Here is a 17,168-nt window from a genome sequence, read left to right as displayed (position 1 = left end):
CTTGAACCTGACTTTTGATGCTTTTTTATCAGTCCCCTTGCAGCAGCTGTGATTAACTCAGGGAGATGGGTGTACCCCAGGGTTAGTCAGAGAGCTGAGAGAAGGAGGAAAAAGGCAGTGCCTCTGCCTGCCACAGAGCCAGAGTCATCATGGGCAGATGCTGTGTCTGTGTGCCATGGCACAGTAACAGGCAGAGCCAGGGGGCTGTTTGTTTCTGCTGGCTCAGCACTGCGCTGGGGCCAAGTGCCCACACTGTCCTGTGGAGCAGCCAGGATCCCTGCCCAGGGTGAGCCAGCCCCTGGTGGGACCATTCACCCACAGGAAAACGGACCAAGAAGTTTCCATGAACACTATTTCCATCAGCTGCATCACAGCTCCTCAGAACCCTTAATGATACTGGCTGTAACTACCAAAAGGCTTTTTGGGCTTCCTCTGATAAGGATTTTCCTTTCCCAAGCACAGATGATGGCTCAGCTGCAGCGGAGGCCCCTCATTGCACTCAGGCTATGGGCAGCTCCTGCCTGGAGCAGCAGCAGCCATGCCTTTGCTGCAGCAGCTTCCACCATAAGAAAATCGCCAACCCCAGAAAACTGTTCCCCTAATTACAGCATTGGAGAAAACCACATAAACAATTCGCAGAGTGTTCCCAAGCTGCAGCTGCGTAAATTAGAGAGATTTCCAAATGCTACCGAGCCACGCTCACTGTTATCAGGATGGAAATGCAGAGACTTTCATCATAAAGAGGCAAGAAGGAAAAAACCCGCTGTTAAACGCATCTCTGCAAGGAGACCTGGGAGGTCTATCCCCTATAGATCTTTACAGAAGGGCTGTTAAAACTCCTCGGGAAGTTCTCATAGGAGGGAGCAGGCAGATACGAGGGGAACTATAGAAATGCATCTGCTTGTTATTTCAGAGGAACATGGGGATGGAGCCTCTGCTGGCAAGCAGAGAATGAAAAGGAGAAGGCAAGAGAACTTGGGGCCAGCAGAAAGGGATGGCTGGTGGCAGGGAAGAGAGTTAAAAGTGTCCCATTGTTAGGGAAGTTTGCTCTACTTCAGACCATCCCGCTCCCAGGGACACCCGCCGCCTTTTGAAGTGCAACCTTAGGCGGTTCCTTGTCACCCATTGGAGCGGGAGCTTTTTTACCACATTAAGTCATTGGGTAGCAAATGAATGGGGGGTTTTGACTATTCACAACTTCACCTTATAAATATCAGGGCTGGAGGTTCCTGCCGCTTTGCTCCATCCCCGTAACTCACCTTGGGAAGGAGTGGAGGGAGGCGGCCCTCCTTGCACAGAGACCTGCAGTGAGGAGAGCTACGGAGCAGCCAAAGGGATCCATCCCCACTCCTTGTGACAGCCATGAAGAGAAACACCCTCCTCATCCTCTCCATCACAGGGGTCTACAGTGCCATTCTCCACACAGCAGCATGGTAGGGTCCAACTCAGTGGAAAGGGAATTTTTTAGAGATGCTCTTCAGCCTGTGGTAAGGTGATTAATTTTATTTTCTTTGTTTCAGGTCTGTGAATAACTTTCTGATGACAGGACCTAAGGTAATTAACATATTGACTGTCAGGAATTTAAATGGAGTGATTTTGTTTTGCAAATGGGAAATAGTACTTTCCAAGGAACCAGACTTCCCAGAGCATATCGGCTCCAAGTCCTGCAAATACAGAGGGAAAGGACTCACAACCTGCTTATGTCTGTTTTCACTGATAAAGGCTAAAACAGGGTGGATTTTAACCCCGCTGTTTTCCATGCCAGGCTTACCTGACGTTCTCCAGCAGCGTGGCAGCCGGGGCACACAGTGGGATGGAGGAGTGCAAGTTCCAGTTCGGGTGGGAGCGCTGGAACTGCCCCGAGAGCGCCCTGCAGCTCTCCACCCACAACCGGCTCCGCAGCGGTGAGTGCACCTTCACCTTCACCTGCCGCACCGCTCCCTGCCCCGGCGCTCTCTGAGTGCCGGCTGGGATGTGCTCTGGAGAGAGCTGGTGCTGCCGATTTAACTGACTGGTGGAAAAGGGCCCTCCTGTCCCAAAAATCACAGTTGATTTTCCTTTATCTGTATTAATTGGTGTCATAAATAGCACTAATATTTTCCTAGGGATCCCAGGATCAGTCTTTCCCGCAGTGCTGCTCCATAGATCTGCTCCTACCCCGTTGTGTGCAGCATCCTGGGGAGTGTAGTGCTAAGATACCCGAGCTTCCAGTGGGGAGAAGTGCAGGAGAGGCAAAGGGAGAAACCAAAGATGTGTACTAAGAAACTGCCTTCATAAGAAAACTGTGGATATATTTCAAAAGTATCTATTTCAATGGGCAGAAGTCTCCTTTTACCCAGAGCAACATCTCTATTTGAATTTCTTCCGAAAGCCAAAAAAGGACTACACTAGGAGTGTGGGTGCAGACAGCTGTTAGCACAGGTTCAAAGGATCAATGACCATTTTCTCCAGCAGGCAAGATCAAAGCACAACATACCCCCAGGCAGGGAAGGACAGAGATGAAATGTGTGCCAGGTTAAAGGAGAAATAACTGACCTTGGCCAGAGCATTTCCTTAAAATCCTACCCCTGGCAAGAAGTTCCATCCCCTGTATAGACACCTGCATAATATGATACAAAATTGCTGTACCCTGTGATGCTGAAGCCTGAAAAGATCCAGTCATGTGCATTTCATTTCTGTAGCACATTACCTTTTGCACAGAGCGTGTGGGTATTTTCTCCTTGCACCTTCACAGCACAGGAGATCTTAATTCCTGATAATCTGGGACGGATGTCTATATTTGCATGTGACAGCTTTTTCTCCCCCTCTCCCCCAGCTACCCGGGAAACCTCCTTTGTGCACGCCATTAGCTCGGCCGGGGTCATGTACACCCTCACCAGGAACTGCAGCCTGGGAGACTTCGAGAGCTGCGGCTGTGACGACTCCAGGAACGGCCGCGTCGGTGAGTGACCATCCCAGGACAGACTGACCCCGTCCCTCTGTCCCTGCACACAGACCCACACACTTCAGGGCAGAATTTGGGGCGGGTCTGTGCTTAAGCCTGTGCGTGTCTTGCAGGTGGCCGAGGCTGGGTCTGGGGAGGATGCAGTGACAACGTGGAGTTCGGGGAGAAGGTTTCCAAGCTCTTCGTGGATGCCTTGGAAACTGGGCACGATACCCGCGCTCTGATTAACCTGCACAACAACGAAGTCGGGAGGCTTGTAAGTAATAATAATAGCAATAATAATAATGTCTATACTGAAAACAAAATCTAGGCTGTTCAGGTTCCCATTTTCAGGTCCCCGTGACAATCTAGGCTTGGTAGTGGTTGCATAGGGGAAAAAAGACAGAATCTGGCCTTGAACCTCAACACAGGGAATCAAAGTAAGTTGTTCCCATTCCCATCTTCTGCAGCTGTGTAATGCAGTTAACTGCTGGCACACACCACTTATTCAGAAATGCATGGAGTTTGTACTCACCTCTAGGCTTGTCTGTAAAACAAAGCCAGAACCATCTTCCTTACTTTCTTGCAATATGCATTTCCAAAGTTTTGGCCTGGAAGCCAGGTGTGAGCTGGCTCTGCTCACAAGCCAGCCAGACTCCCCACTCCTGCCTGGGCCATGGAAGCTCTCAGCATCTTGCCAAACCTCCTTGTCTGTAAAAACAAGGATGACAACACTTAACATACCTATCTCATAGGGTGTGTCAAGGCTTAATCTCACATAGATACCAGTGATTGGGACCTTATAAATACCAGAGGGAGATAGGCAGATAATATCTGTGAAGTGCTTGGCCTGGAGGAGATGCAGAGAGGTTGGGTATGATTATTCCAAAGCAGTTTCACACATTTTGAATGAAACCTCTGAAAGGGACATGGGTTGATGCTGGTGAGAAGGGCATGACCTAACAAAGGTACTTTTTTCCTGGCCTGGATTCTCCTGGAAGGGCTGGGGACAACAGTTTGTGCCCACTTACCTCTGGGACAGATGTTTTCCAGGAATAAGAGTATCAGCTCTTGGAAGGATCTGAAGTCATGCCAAGCACGAACCACTTTAGATGCAGTGTCCCAAAATTACAAGGGCTGTAGAGCCTGATTTTGAGATTTCCTAATTTCCTCATTTCTTCACCTCATCCCACCAAGGCAGTGAAAGACACAATGAAGAGAGCCTGCAAGTGCCACGGGGTGTCAGGCAGCTGCAGCATCCAGACCTGTTGGCTGCAGCTCGCTGAGTTCCGCGAGATTGGCAACTACCTGAAGATCAAATACGACCAAGCCCACAAGCTGGAGATGGACAAGAGGCGCCTGAGAGCCGGCAACAGCGCTGACAGCCGTGGGGCCACGGCAGAGACCTTCCACCACATCCATGCCACAGAGCTCATCTTTCTGGAGGACTCCCCTGACTACTGCACCAGGAACGCCAGCCTGGGCCACCACGGCACCGAGGGCCGTGAGTGCCTGCAGACCGGCAAGAACCTCTCGCAGTGGGAGAAGAGGAGCTGCCGGCGGCTCTGCACCGAATGCGGCCTGCGGGTGGAGGAGCGCAGGACAGAGGTGGTGGCCAGCTGCAACTGCAAGTTCCACTGGTGCTGCACCGTGCGCTGTGAGCAGTGCCGGACGCTGGTGGCCAAACATTTCTGCACCCGCCGCGACTCCGCCGCCCCCAACCACATCAGGCAAAGGAACAGGGGCCACAGGAGATAGGGGACGCTTTGGTGTCCTCACACTGAGGAAGGAGCGTCCTGGGGTCCAGAGGGTTGAGTGTGCACCATGTGAGGTGATGTGGTCTCCTGTGCATGGATGTGGTTAGGATTAGGAAGCACAAGGCACAGGCGCTGAGGGACCGTGGTCCATCTTGCTTCCATGTTTTTTCTCAACATTTACCAGTAACTTCTTTCTTCTTGGGAGTCACTTTATCTGTATATTGGACAGAGGGAGGAATTTCATGGTTTAGATGGGCTCAACCCCTTGTGCCCTTGCCAGTGGGTCTGCCAATGCCAGCAGTGGGGCTCCAGCCCTGCAGCCAGAGAGGTGGGAACAGGTGCTGCGGCCAAAAGTGGGTCCAGCCGGGTGATCCCATCCCTGCAGCCTCAGGTCCCAGCCATTCGTGCACAGCAGCTGCTTGGCAGCATTTCTGGAGGAAAACTTATGCACTTTGTGATGTGAGAGGAGGTTTGACACTGTTATCGTGTGTATTACCACAGCTGAAGTCTTTTGAGGGCTTTGAAAAGTTTACAGCCAGTGTTTACATATTTCCCTCCCCCCTTTTTTTCTCCTCCTTTTTGAATTTTGTATTTTTGGCACAATAAGCCTTTCTGCAAATAGACAATAGCTTCAGGTATTTGTACTGGATAAAACCAAGCAGTTTGCAGTTCCTATACTTTTTTTCTTAAATTAGCAGATAAGAATTCAGAATTCTTTATGCCTAACGTTGTTTATTAATAAGTTGTATTATTGCTTAGCACAATCTGTTTTCACTATATATTTTGAAGCTATCCCTTAAGAGTTAGATTTTGGACTGTATTTTACAATAAACCACAATGAAAAGAATTGGCTTTTTCCTTTCTGGCTTCCTAGCAGTATGATTTTAGGTGCAAAATTGTCCCTTTCTGTGTAAAACCCAGCACTTCCACGAATTTCCTCATCATTAATCCAAAAGCCACCAAGGGCAATGAGTTTGTTCTCCTGGATCTCAGTAAATTGGCTCCAGCCTCCAGTCCCCGGAGGGTTGGCTTTAGTACCTATCAGCATAATCTCGCCCTTTCCAAGTGCTGAGTATGCAGACACAGCCTGGCTAAAGCCGAGTTTGAAGCTCCCAAAGTCTCTTTAATTTGCCTCGGCCCGACATCCCCCAGACAATGCGAGGCTGCCCCGCTTTGATGTGGAAAGCGTCACCATCGACACTCACTGCAAATTTCTTGGAGGCACGAGAGGAACCCTTTGAACTGGAGCAGGAGAGAAAACTTGGGGACAGTTGTGAATGTGTCTGCTGGTTCCCTGCTGCTCCGGGTGCCAACAGCCCGGACCAGGTCGGGGAGGGCAGGAGGGGACAGCGATGGATGCTGCTGTCCCAGGGCAGGTCCTGCTCCTTGGAGTCAGAGCTGCTCCATCACCCACACCCACGATGCAGGGCAAGGATGCTCGACCAAATTTGCTCTCCAGCCAGGGGAGGAGGACGAGAAGGAGGAGAGACAAGTGTAAAAATCACCCTACAGCTCTGCCAGCACATTGCACCCACACTGCAAATGCTTCAATGCTATTTTATCCATGTGTCCCTATGGCTCCCTGTGTAAACACAGCCTCGACACACACAAGAGACAGATCAGGGAGCTCAGCTTGCAAAACACATATTTGGAAAGCACAAATGACTTCCATGCATTATTTTATGCAAAGTGGGTTTTATTAAAGCTGGAAGGGTGACACCATCAGTTAGAGGGGCTTTGCTGCCTTCAGGTTAGCTACTCCTAGTAAGTTACCCTACCACAACAAAATACTGCAGGATTTTTGCACTGTGTTGCCACAACAGCAGCTGCAACCCCACAAAATTTAGGCTGAACTGGGAATGATGAAAACAGATAAGCAAAGCTGCTTTCCTGCATCTCGAGTACTGGTTGACTCATCTGCACAAATATTACCCCCAGGGTCTCTTTTTTTATTTGTCTGGACTGTGCTCCAAATCCCCAGCAGCTGCAGGGTACCACCAAAATCCCACAAAATGAGGTTATACAGAGCACAGGACAGTCCCTGTTGATGTGCTCTCAGAGAAGGGAAACTATTTCACCAGGATAACTGCCAAGCACACATAAAAACCTTCCTGCTTTATACCAGCAGCAAGTTAATAAACCACACAGGTAAAACCTGGGAGAGGAGGGATTTACCTGTGTGGTTTACTACTGAGGGCTCCCAGTGAGCAGGAATGGGCGGGACATGCTGTTAGTCATCTTACCCATTCCTCTGTAGCATCTTTTCAAACTAACATTAATGCAGAAAATAAGAAGCAACAGGTTTGTAGGTGGTGAACCAGACCTCTGTCCCACATCAGCTCCATCCCAGGGAAATAGGGCTGGAGAGGGAAATAGAGATACTACTCCTGAGTCCAACCCCTTTCCCACTGAGCCCTCCCATCCCCACCGACTCAGCATTCATATTCACCCATTGTATTTAAATGCTGAAGATGAACTGTTCTTCCTTAAATTTGTCATCAAAGCCATTTACATTTCTGGTAGCCAGACTCTGTAAGGAAACGAGCAAATCACACCCAAAAGCCAGAGACCAAATGCAAATTAAAGAAAACTCAAGAAAAAGTTACACACCATCCCATGACACAGATTTCCATTCTCTTTTCATACCTTGCAGAGACAATACCAAGACTGAACAATGATGAACACTATGGCTTAGAGTGGCACCTTGCCAGAAATATTACAGTTCTGGAGAAGCTGAAGCTTCCTTATCCTCCTCCTTGTTGCTTGGATACAACAGTCATCAATTCTCACTACATTCACTACAAAACAATAGAAATTCAGGATTGTCTTAATCCATCACAGCACTGTCAGGCAACCCTGACACCCCTGCCTGCTGCTGTGTTTTCTGTAATAACCCTCACAAATGACATGGGGCACAGGGTAACAAACTCTGAGGATGCCACAGGACAGAGCTCATCATTTCAGCTGTGATTTTACCTGGGCAGCTTTTTTACTGCTGTAGAGCAGCTTTCAAAGTCAACACGAGGACACATAGCAGAACACAGTCCTGTCACTGGCTGATTTGTAAAGGCTCTTTCTCCCACCACAGCCAAAGAGCTTTTGCAGGGACTGGTGATGCCTTCAAACCTTCAGCTGCAATCTGGGGCACTGATCCAAACCACCTGTAACTCACTGCACACCTGGAGGAAGGGATGGGCTGGCTCTCTAGAGCCTTGAGGAGAAACCTCACCACTGTCCCACAGTAATAGTATTGACCCTAATTACAATGAAAAGCCAAAAATTTTAATCTGGGCCAGGTGCTGCATGAACTCAACCCAAAATCTTGCTGCCTGTCCCTCAAGAGCTGTCAGCACTGCTTCTTTCTTGTAGCAGAGGTACTTCAGGAAGGGCAGTGGAGCCACTTGGACAGTTCTGGAGCAGCATCTTTATGTTTGACCAGCTACTTACATGGATAGAGCATCCTCTGTGATAAGAAATCTGTGGAACAGCAGTGGAATCAGCTCTGAATCACCATTGCCTTTCTGGAGGTTTAACATCAGTGCTCCAGCAGTGTATTTGTGCCTTTATTGTGGGAGAGGGATGGTTTACAGTCCATTTTTAGAGAGAAAAGGAAACGTACTCCAAATGATGAAATAATATAGGCCAGCTATAGCATTACCACAGACCAGGGCAGGTTTATGTCAGAGTTGTCTGCTCAACTAACAGAGAGTCAGAAGATCAGTGTTGGGGAGTTCATACTATGGTACGAGCCCAGGCTAAGCCCACAAGCTTTCCCAGCCCTTCCCATCTAACCCAGGACTATCCCTGTCACTGTTTCACCAGCTGCCTCTTGGCCATGCTGTGCTGCTGTCCAGGTGTCCCTCCCAGCACCCTTCACAAGAGACAGCAACCCCCACTTTTCTTCTTGTTTCTCCTCCCCAGCAGATGGAAATGCCCCTACAGCCTCATTCCCCTTCAGGCATGAGCATGGGTACAACTCACGTGGCCTTGGCTGGTGTCGCCTCCATCAGCGTGTGGAGGAAGGTGAAGTTTGGGGTGCAGGTGCCAGCCTGTATCAATAGAGATGGACAGCACATCTTCAGGGCTGCCCAGCACATGGAGCCAGGCTAGGGTTGTGTTTGTGTGGGGACTGTGGATGTCACTTGGCACAGGAACTGGATCTGTTCTGTTTCCTTTGCTCCCTCTCACAGAAGAGAGTGCAAGGATGGCTCCGGCAGAGAATTCACACCATCATTGCCACCGTGTGTCCCCAGAGCCTCTCCCAGCAGGCTGGCAGCAACACTTCTGCTCCTAGATTGAGGTACCTACCTCAGGCTCTCTCCTCAACAGGTCACACTGTTGCACAATGACCATCAACAAGAAGAGAATCAAATTTATTTAATACACAAAATGCAGATTCTGAAGATAATTTTGCAAGGCAGTTTGGAGGTGGATTGATTCTGGCTTGGCACTGCTCCCTCCTGCCCTGGTCCCATCCCAGCTGGGGGCTGTTCCCTCCCCCGAAGCCCCACCGCAGCCCCCACTGCATCCCACCAGCATCCCTCCTTTGCCCCAGCCTGCTTCCCTTCAGCTGTTAAACTCCTTGCCTGCTGGATTACCTTTAATTTATGCCCTCAGTGCCCTTTCATGGATTATAATTCTGTATGAGATGTTTGTGCTGTATCCTCCCCCAGTATTAAAGTGTCAGGAGTATATCCCCAGGCCATCCATCTTCGACACTTCCGCAAGGGCTTGGCAATTCTCTGACATGAATATTATGGCTCTCCATCACTCAAGCTGACAAGTGTTAGAATCTCCTCTCTTGAACAGGGTAAGTGACCTTTTCATATGCAGCGAAGATTCCCGGTCATGCTGCATCTGGTGCAGGGAAACCAGTGAGTGCCAACAATTCCCTAAAGTCTTAAAAAACAAGTCACAGGTCCTTTTCCACTTGTAAAATCAACCCTTAGCAAGAAAAAGTTAAAGGGCCTGAATCAGCCCCTGGTTACCTGCTGCTAGTGCCAGTCCCAGAGAGGAGGATGAAAAGGCACCATTCCATTCCTTCTGTGGGATTTATCAACAGGAATTTCCAGGGAAAGATGAGAGGAATTGGGTGTCTGGCTTGTTGAAGTATACAAGAAAGATTTTTGTGACCAGTTAGTGACTTTAGTGACGTGGAAACCTCAGCTCTAGCTTTAAACAATACATTTTTAAGTGAAATGCCTAAAGTTAGATCCCTAAACCCCACCAGCCTGATTTTCAAAGCTGCTGAACTCCTAGGCTTCCCACAGTTGTATGCAGAAACTTCCCTCTACCTGTGCCTAGGGAGAAGCTGAGGGAAAACACCTTTAAAGCTCTTTTCCAGCTCTGACTTCCCAGATGTGTTGTCCTGGGGACACTCCAGTCCATGTTGCTGACAGAAAGTGAATCCCCTGGAGCTGAACTGTGTGGTGATTCGAGTTAAATCCCTCCTACAAAATTCACATGTTACCTCAAGTCTTTGGCTGAAGGGGTGCCTAATTTTTTTTCTTCTCTAGAGGACAAAGGGATTTTCAGAGCAACTTTGCCACCTTCCCCCTACAGAGGGACTGATGCTGGCTCACTGCCAGCACAGAACAACAAAAACTTGTTAACACCTTTTCGGCTCCTTCTTAATAAAGTCAGGGCAATTAACAACATCACTATTTACAAAACAAATCCTCTTTGCAACACCTGAGAAAAAGAGTTACAAGTGTTTCCCAAACATTTCTCAGTTGGGGAGGACACCTACAATAACTGTCTGCTGGGATGTGCTGCATCTGCTTTCCCTGGCTGGAGAATCCGTGCTTCCCATGGAATGCTGCATATTCAGTATGAATTCATACTGCACTTCCAGCCAGGAGTCCTGATCAAGCACAGGTCTACTGGGAAAGATTCCAAAGGTTTCTCCAAGGGGAAAGAGGTGTACAGGGAGCCAGGATGTCAATTTATTGCCCACTTACTGGTCCATATTTCTAGTATGGCCACATGGTACATGAGGTGGACATAGAGCAGATTGGTCCCCTCCAAAAATACTCCCAGAGGTGGCTGGGAGGGAGTTGCAAAGCGTATTTACACCTCTACAGAAGAATTCACAAGCTCCTCCACCTCTTTTTCTGGTTCCCTGCTCTCTCCTAGGATACAATCCATGCCCCTCACTTTGCAAATCACTGTCCTGGCTTACAGTGCAGTAAATTCCCCCTTTTCAAACAAGCCTCAAGGAGCTGAATCATACAACAGAAGATGGATGGATTAGAGAAAATCAGATAAATGTAACTTGCAATGTACTTTCAAAATTAATTCCTTCCTTCCTTCTCTTTTGCTCTCCTATCTGGTTCCCCCCTTACTAAACACACAGAGTGGCTCATATTTTATGAACAAGAAGGATGAGGTGCTCCCTAATTAAACTATTATTTATCTGTAGAGATGACTGCTGGGACAGTTTCACACAAGAGCTCTCCTAGACAAAGTGGACTTGGTCCAAACACTTCTGGAGATTAGAAAATACCCTTTTAAAGTGTGTACCAGGTCTTGGATCCACACTGATCCCTCCCAGAGGGTCCAAAACACAGAGAGGAAAGGAGAGGGAGCTGGTGGTAACTCTAAGTGAAGCAAGGAGCAGAAATTGATGGCCACAGCTAAGAAATGTTTACCAAATGCAGTCAGAATGCAAAGATGAGTTGCAATCATGTGGGACAGAGTGAATCAGAGCCAGAAAATGAAAGAGACTAAGTCTAAATCTGCCATAGAATGGGATAGTGGAGCTGTAAAAGCAGTAGGACATGATAGGAAATAGACGGGGAGATCTCTAATAGTATTTTAGCTACTCTTTTTCTTTCTCTCTCTATTCTTTCTTCAGTGTCCCATGCAACATTAATTGAAGCCCCTTGTGGGCATGGCCAGGAGAGAATAGCTCGTCAGGGGACATGTGAGTACAGAGCCTGGACAGTAAACGGCCCTTCATTTCCTCCTCTGATGCTTTCAACAGCACATGGGATGCCATAAAAGATGATAATGATGAGGTCAGTAGAAAGACTGTAAAACAGTGGGGAGAGGCACAAGGGTTACCTCACTTGGGCTCAAACTCGGGCCATGCATGGGCTGAGTTTGCTGGTTGTAAGCTCTGCTTGGAACCATGGCTGCACTCCTTGTCCCATCTGGCCTGGCTGCCAGCACTCAGCTGGGCTGTGATGAGGTACCCGGTCTGAAATGTTGGGTTGTGATGTCAGTGGGACTCTATTGACTCAGATCAAGCCTGGACACAGGCAAGGGTGGGAAGTACTTCTCACATTTCTTCTTAATTCCACAGGCTTTTCTAACTCACAGAGTTGTGGCTCCTGGCCTGACACTTCCAGGGGATCATCCATCAAGACCAGAGTCAGCAATTTAAAATTTCTACTTCTCTCCCTTTTGCCCAGTACCTTGAAGCTAAACCTACTCGGGCCCAGCCCTTCATTCCCACTCCTTCCAGGCAGATTTCTGCTGGCCAGCTGCCATCAGTTGTGATAGGGACAAGGCACCTCCTCCCTATCTCTAAGTAGATTTTGCAGCCAATGAGCAGGAGAATAATTCAATTAACTCAGTCCCAAATACCTCCCGAGGTGCCAAGCATTCCCAGCATTACAGCTACACCACAGGTGTCTGAAGAGCAGGTAATTCCAGTCAGGGGCAGGCTGCAAATGTGGCTCCCGGGGACATCTCTGCTGGCACAGGAGCACCAGCAGCAGCCAGTCCTGGATAGGAGCACTGGGAAGAGATTCTCAGGATGGCTTTGCTTGAGCCAGCTTGAGTCCAGAATTAAGACAGTACATTTATGCTTTGATGTGCTTAAGTTAGTAAGATTTATTCCAGGGCAAACACAGTTGTGCTTACCAGCCTGGACTACTTCACTCTCCTGTTTCTTGCTTGTCCCATGGGCTTTCCCCCACAGGGTGTGAGCGCTGTCATCTCAAGTCTCGGCCTCTGCTTTACCAGACAACCTGCTATTTAGATTCCCTGAGAAACATCTATATGCTTTTAACTGCAGCATATTGGTTTCTTTCTCTCATCTACTACAGGCCATGAGACTTGAATCTGGATTTGAGACAGCCCATGATTCCGGAATGATCAGGTCACAGCTTGCACTGAGCTCCAGCTCCAAGGTGTGTGTGGGGAGCTTAGCCCAGCTCTGGCCAGGGTGGAGGCAGGGCAGAGGACATTTCCACTGCAGAGCTTTATCTCATCCATCACCAGAGAGTTCACAAATCACTGTCCAGTCCCTTTCAAGCAGTTGGGAGCACTAAATTGTATCTCTTGTATCCAGACACCATCCAATCTCCCAGGACCAGGCCAGGTACATTGATAAGGAGATAGTGTAAATGGTCTAACAGGATGGAGCCCAAATTCACAATTTCCTGTGCTTTAACTTAGCAAATGCCATATCAACAGGGGAGACTTTTTTGGATTATCTCCCATTCCAAAAGGGGCTGCTGTGGCCAACGACCTGCCACTGTACTGCTTCAGTGTAGAGGATCTCTGGTTTCATGTGACACTAAGTACAGGGTGCTCTGTACATTTTCAGCACAAATTTAATTACAACTATGATCTAATAAATATTTGGGAAGAGTAACAAACTGTGCTACAAAGAGAACAGAGTGGCAGTCAGCTCCTTCCAACTCCTCAGAGTTTTAAACCCCAGATGGTCTCAGGGTCACTTCCATTCTCTCTGTTCTGTGCAGAAGATAAAATTAATTTGCAGATCACCCTGCTTAGTTCAGTATCATATAAACTCTCCTGCTTCCTAACCAAGCTAACCACTGACAAACCCCTTCAGCTCATTCTCTTGGCTGTAAGCAGACACTGACCTCACCCCAGGGAATATTTTCCTGGAGATGACTTTGGGCACTAAATATGCAGCTACATATTGCCAGGTTATTAAATCCACATGTGAAAATAAACTCATCTATCATCTTATGCATGTGGTTTAGCTTCCTTTAGGGAAGATATAAATGTACTAGAGCACCCCATTAAAGCAATTTACATGTCTTGCTTTATATTCCCAGATGGGACATTTCTTCCTTGGAGATTACTGGCTTTTGGGAAAACATATCAACTCAGGAATCATGGAATAACAGCTCAGGAATCATGGAATAACAGAATTGACCTTCAGGTGGTACTCCTTGAACAAACACCACCCCGACCTGCGTTTTGAAGGATGGGTGACTTTTTGCACCAGCCCCTTCAACTTCAAGACATTTCTTTTCAAAGCCACATGGTGACATCAAGGCCCAGAGGCTGGAAAAATGAAAGCAGAAAGCATCAAGCTCTGCTGAGATGAGCTCCACAAGCACTTGAGTGCCAGGGACAGGCAGAGAACAATGGGACATTCCATCTCCTGCTCACCCATGGCACCAGCGTGCAGCTCCCTCTGTGAGGGACCAAAGACACAGCCTCATTTTCTGAGACACCAGGGCGGACACTTCTCCGCTGCCTGAAAGACATGAATTCTTGAGACAGCTAAATAAATGAAACTAGAAAAGATCATTAGAGAAAAAATCAAAATCCTTTTAAAAAGGTTTGGATGTGTTAGTCATCCTTCTTAATTCCAACTGTGTCCCTGTCACCATGGACATATTGGCTTTCACCCTGCTCCTCAAAGGTTTGACTGCTAATCCACCCACCAGTCCTTGAGGAATACACCCCCTGGAGATATCACCTGTGTTAGAATAGTCCTCACTTCTCAACAACAGCACTTTATGGCCCCCGCTGCCTCTGCTTTGGCATGTTCTCCATTGCAAGTCTCACTGTGACAAATTACGAATTACCTAAAAACACTCCTTCCACATTAATCACATAAGAGGAACAAAATACTTCGTGCCAACATTCCAACACTTGCCCTGGAGAGCCCTTTTCTCCTGGAGAGTGGAGCCCATTGGTTTGCCAGAGCAAGATAATCAAAGCATGATCATCACATCAAGCTTGGACATCTCAAGGAGGCAGGTATAAGAGAAGGCTGTAAGAAAATAAGCAAATTTATGCTTCCTGCAGTGATGAAGACAAACGTATTGATTGAACCCGAGGGGATGTAAAAGAAAAAGTTTATTTTCTGTAGAGCAAACCATTAGAACCACAAGAACATTTCTTCTCTCATCCCCCAGAACCTTACTAACTTAGCTGAATGAGTTAATTGTGGCTCATCTTATTATTTCTTCCAAAGAAAAGATCCAAAAAGTTACTTCATTCCCCTTGGATATCTGCACCTCCTGCTGTGGCCTGACCTTAAGGCACCAGAGGAGCTGCAATATTAGCTGCACTGGAATGTTTTGGTTTTCCCTTGCAAAACAGCCCAATCTCTGCAAGTGTGAATGTGCTTCAGTTACCTAAACATACTTGAGAGGGGCAAAAATAAAGGAAATTTCCATTTTTTTATACTTAACTGAAGAATTCCCATTGTTGTTGAAAGCAAACAGAAAAGGGCATGCCTCAACATGTTCCCCTGGTACTATGGACTAAGGGAAGACAAAACTTTTAGAAGACAATTTTTTTCAATAAAAAATAAGCAAATTCTCATCAGTAATGTGTCACCTCTGGACCAGTGTGGAAATCCTACAGCCTCCATAAGCAGAAGCAGTTTATGCATGTGGGCACATAAAAGACATACTCTATTTTTGGAAACATCACCTGGCACCAGATACAGCTATTTTACATCCACGGGTGGCTTGGCACATACAAGTGGTGAAAATTATTCTGTATTTAAATTTTTTCAAACTTAAAAGAAAAGCTGAAATAGAATTTTAAATTAATACTAGGTGACAATGAAACTATTAATTTTCATTGGAACTGGATAGATAAATAAATAAAGATCCAATTTCTTGTCAGTACAAGGGAATGAAAATCAAAAGCTACCAGTTTATACTGTCAGGATGTTACAATCTCAGGTCATACCCAAATTAATATAATCTGTCAGAATTCACCTCAGTAGAATTATACCAGATTATAGTACCCAAAGACATGGCCAAACATCTTCTGCAGCAAATGTCTACAAGCACACATAAAATAGTTCAACTTCAAAATATACTTCACCTTATACCTTTTCCCTCATGTCAGCTGGTGCAAGTCACATCAACTGTTTGTACCTAGAAAGAAACCCAACAGCTGGAGCAGAATAAAAACAGCTACAAATTTTGTCAGTCAGCCTTTGCTCTCTGTGCCCAGGCCAGTCCTCCTGCACGTACCTGTGATCATGGCTGAGCTGAGAGGAGCTCAGTCAGAGTACCTGAAAGGTGGATGTCCTGGTTTAGGGATAGGGAAACATTTCATTTCTGTGTTGTTGGAACAGAAGAAGATAGAGCAGAGGATCACACATGTCCTCATTTGGCCTTTTCTCTACCTGTTCTGTTCCACAGTTTGAAACACAGTGTCAGTGAACACTGTGATTTCCCCTTGGACCATCACCTTTGATGGCTGTAGACAACAATACAGAACACAAAACAAAACAGTTGGAGGTGCTGCTGGAGCAGATCCTCCCAGCCACAGACATATCTATACCCTGCAGAGGAACTACTCCCACCTAGGAGTTGTGCTCAAACCTGCTAATTCCATACACAACTTCAGAGCTCTGCTTGTTTCCACTTCCAGACATGAAAGAAAACTGACCACAAATTTTTGATCACTGCTTTAGGAAGTCCAGAAGCGATTAACAGACTTGCAACAGCATCACTACAGTGATAGCAGCTACCTTCATTGAAACCTCCTACTACATAGAGAAACCCTCTACACATATTCAGGTAGAAAAGCCTCCAAAGAAATGATTCAACACATAAGATACCAAGTGATCCAAGCACCAGACCACTGGCAGACCTTGAGAACACAAGTGTTAAACTCCCCATCTCCAAGTAGGCACTTATCACAGAGCACATGCAGTAACCACCTGCTTGTATATTTGCCCCTATTTTCCATGATTCTCTGATTCTAGATCCTCTTGCTGCTCCGAGGGAGGACCCAAGGAGTCTTTTCACATCTCCATTCCTTACCTTCACACCTGTGTACTGCCAGTTCCTTTGTACATCATTGCCTATCCATTGAGGAGAGATTATAAAGAAACCAGGTATCATTACTGAAACCATGCTTACGGATGACTTGAAATTGTTCATTCCAGAAATCCCACATAGTCTTAAAAAGGAACATTTTGCAGAGAGACAGAACAACTAATAAAGATATATCGTGGCTGCTTTGTGCTGTGAAGATGGCCTTTGCCATGGGTAATGACTAACTAATATCAATAATAATGCTAAGTTTGGAGAATGCCTCAGCACTGAGTCAGCACTCAGGTAAGGCAATGTTTTATTGAAGCTCATTAAAGGAAAAAAAAACAATAAAAGGCTTAAGAACCATCACAGATCCTGACTACATGAAACTAATAAACAGTATGATAAACTATCATTTACATGAATAAGAAAAGGAACGGACATTTCATTTCCTATGCCTTTGTTGCTCCCATTCAGTTGCATTGA

At 46.9% G+C, this 17,168-nt stretch overlaps 2 protein-coding genes across 3 annotated transcripts in view; one reads left to right on the top strand and one right to left on the bottom strand.

Annotated features, from left to right (window-relative positions):
* Positions 1-1,276: 1,276 nt before the first annotated feature.
* Positions 1,277-4,681, top strand: WNT8A (Wnt family member 8A). The gene is made up of 6 exons (XM_014883379.2): positions 1,277-1,433; positions 1,521-1,554; positions 1,766-1,904; positions 2,816-2,941; positions 3,058-3,200; positions 4,121-4,681. The coding sequence occupies exons 1-6, from the start codon at positions 1,363-1,365 to the stop codon at positions 4,679-4,681; spliced, it is 1,074 nt and encodes a 357-aa protein (XP_014738865.1). The 5' UTR covers positions 1,277-1,362.
* Positions 1,489-17,168, bottom strand: part of NME5 (NME/NM23 family member 5) — a 28,158-nt gene continuing 12,478 nt past the window's right edge. The window contains exons 6-8 of one of the 2 annotated variants that reach the window (XR_015806979.1): positions 3,459-3,634; positions 1,772-3,173; positions 1,489-1,664 (exon numbers count right to left, since the gene is read on the bottom strand). The gene's annotated coding sequence lies outside the window, so the exon portion shown is untranslated. Of the gene's footprint in view, positions 3,174-3,458; positions 3,635-17,168 lie in introns of both variants that reach the window. The other variant, XR_015806978.1, reaches the window with a different exon arrangement.

The sequence above is a fragment of the Sturnus vulgaris genome, chromosome 15 (assembly GCF_052056855.1).
Source record: "Sturnus vulgaris isolate bStuVul1 chromosome 15, bStuVul1.hap1, whole genome shotgun sequence".
NCBI classification, from domain to species: domain Eukaryota; kingdom Metazoa; phylum Chordata; class Aves; order Passeriformes; family Sturnidae; genus Sturnus; species Sturnus vulgaris.
This window is presented reverse-complemented; position numbering and strand designations above follow the sequence as displayed.

Excerpts from the sequence above, each read along its gene's own strand:
- WNT8A (XM_014883379.2), top strand. The coding sequence starts at position 1,363 with ATGAAGAGAAACACCCTCCTCATCCTCTCCATCACAGGGGTCTACAGT. Across the intron at positions 1,905-2,815 it reads CCACAACCGGCTCCGCAGCG|CTACCCGGGAAACCTCCTTT; the intron begins GTGAGTGCACCT and ends CCTCTCCCCCAG. Across the intron at positions 2,942-3,057 it reads CTCCAGGAACGGCCGCGTCG|GTGGCCGAGGCTGGGTCTGG; the intron begins GTGAGTGACCAT and ends CGTGTCTTGCAG.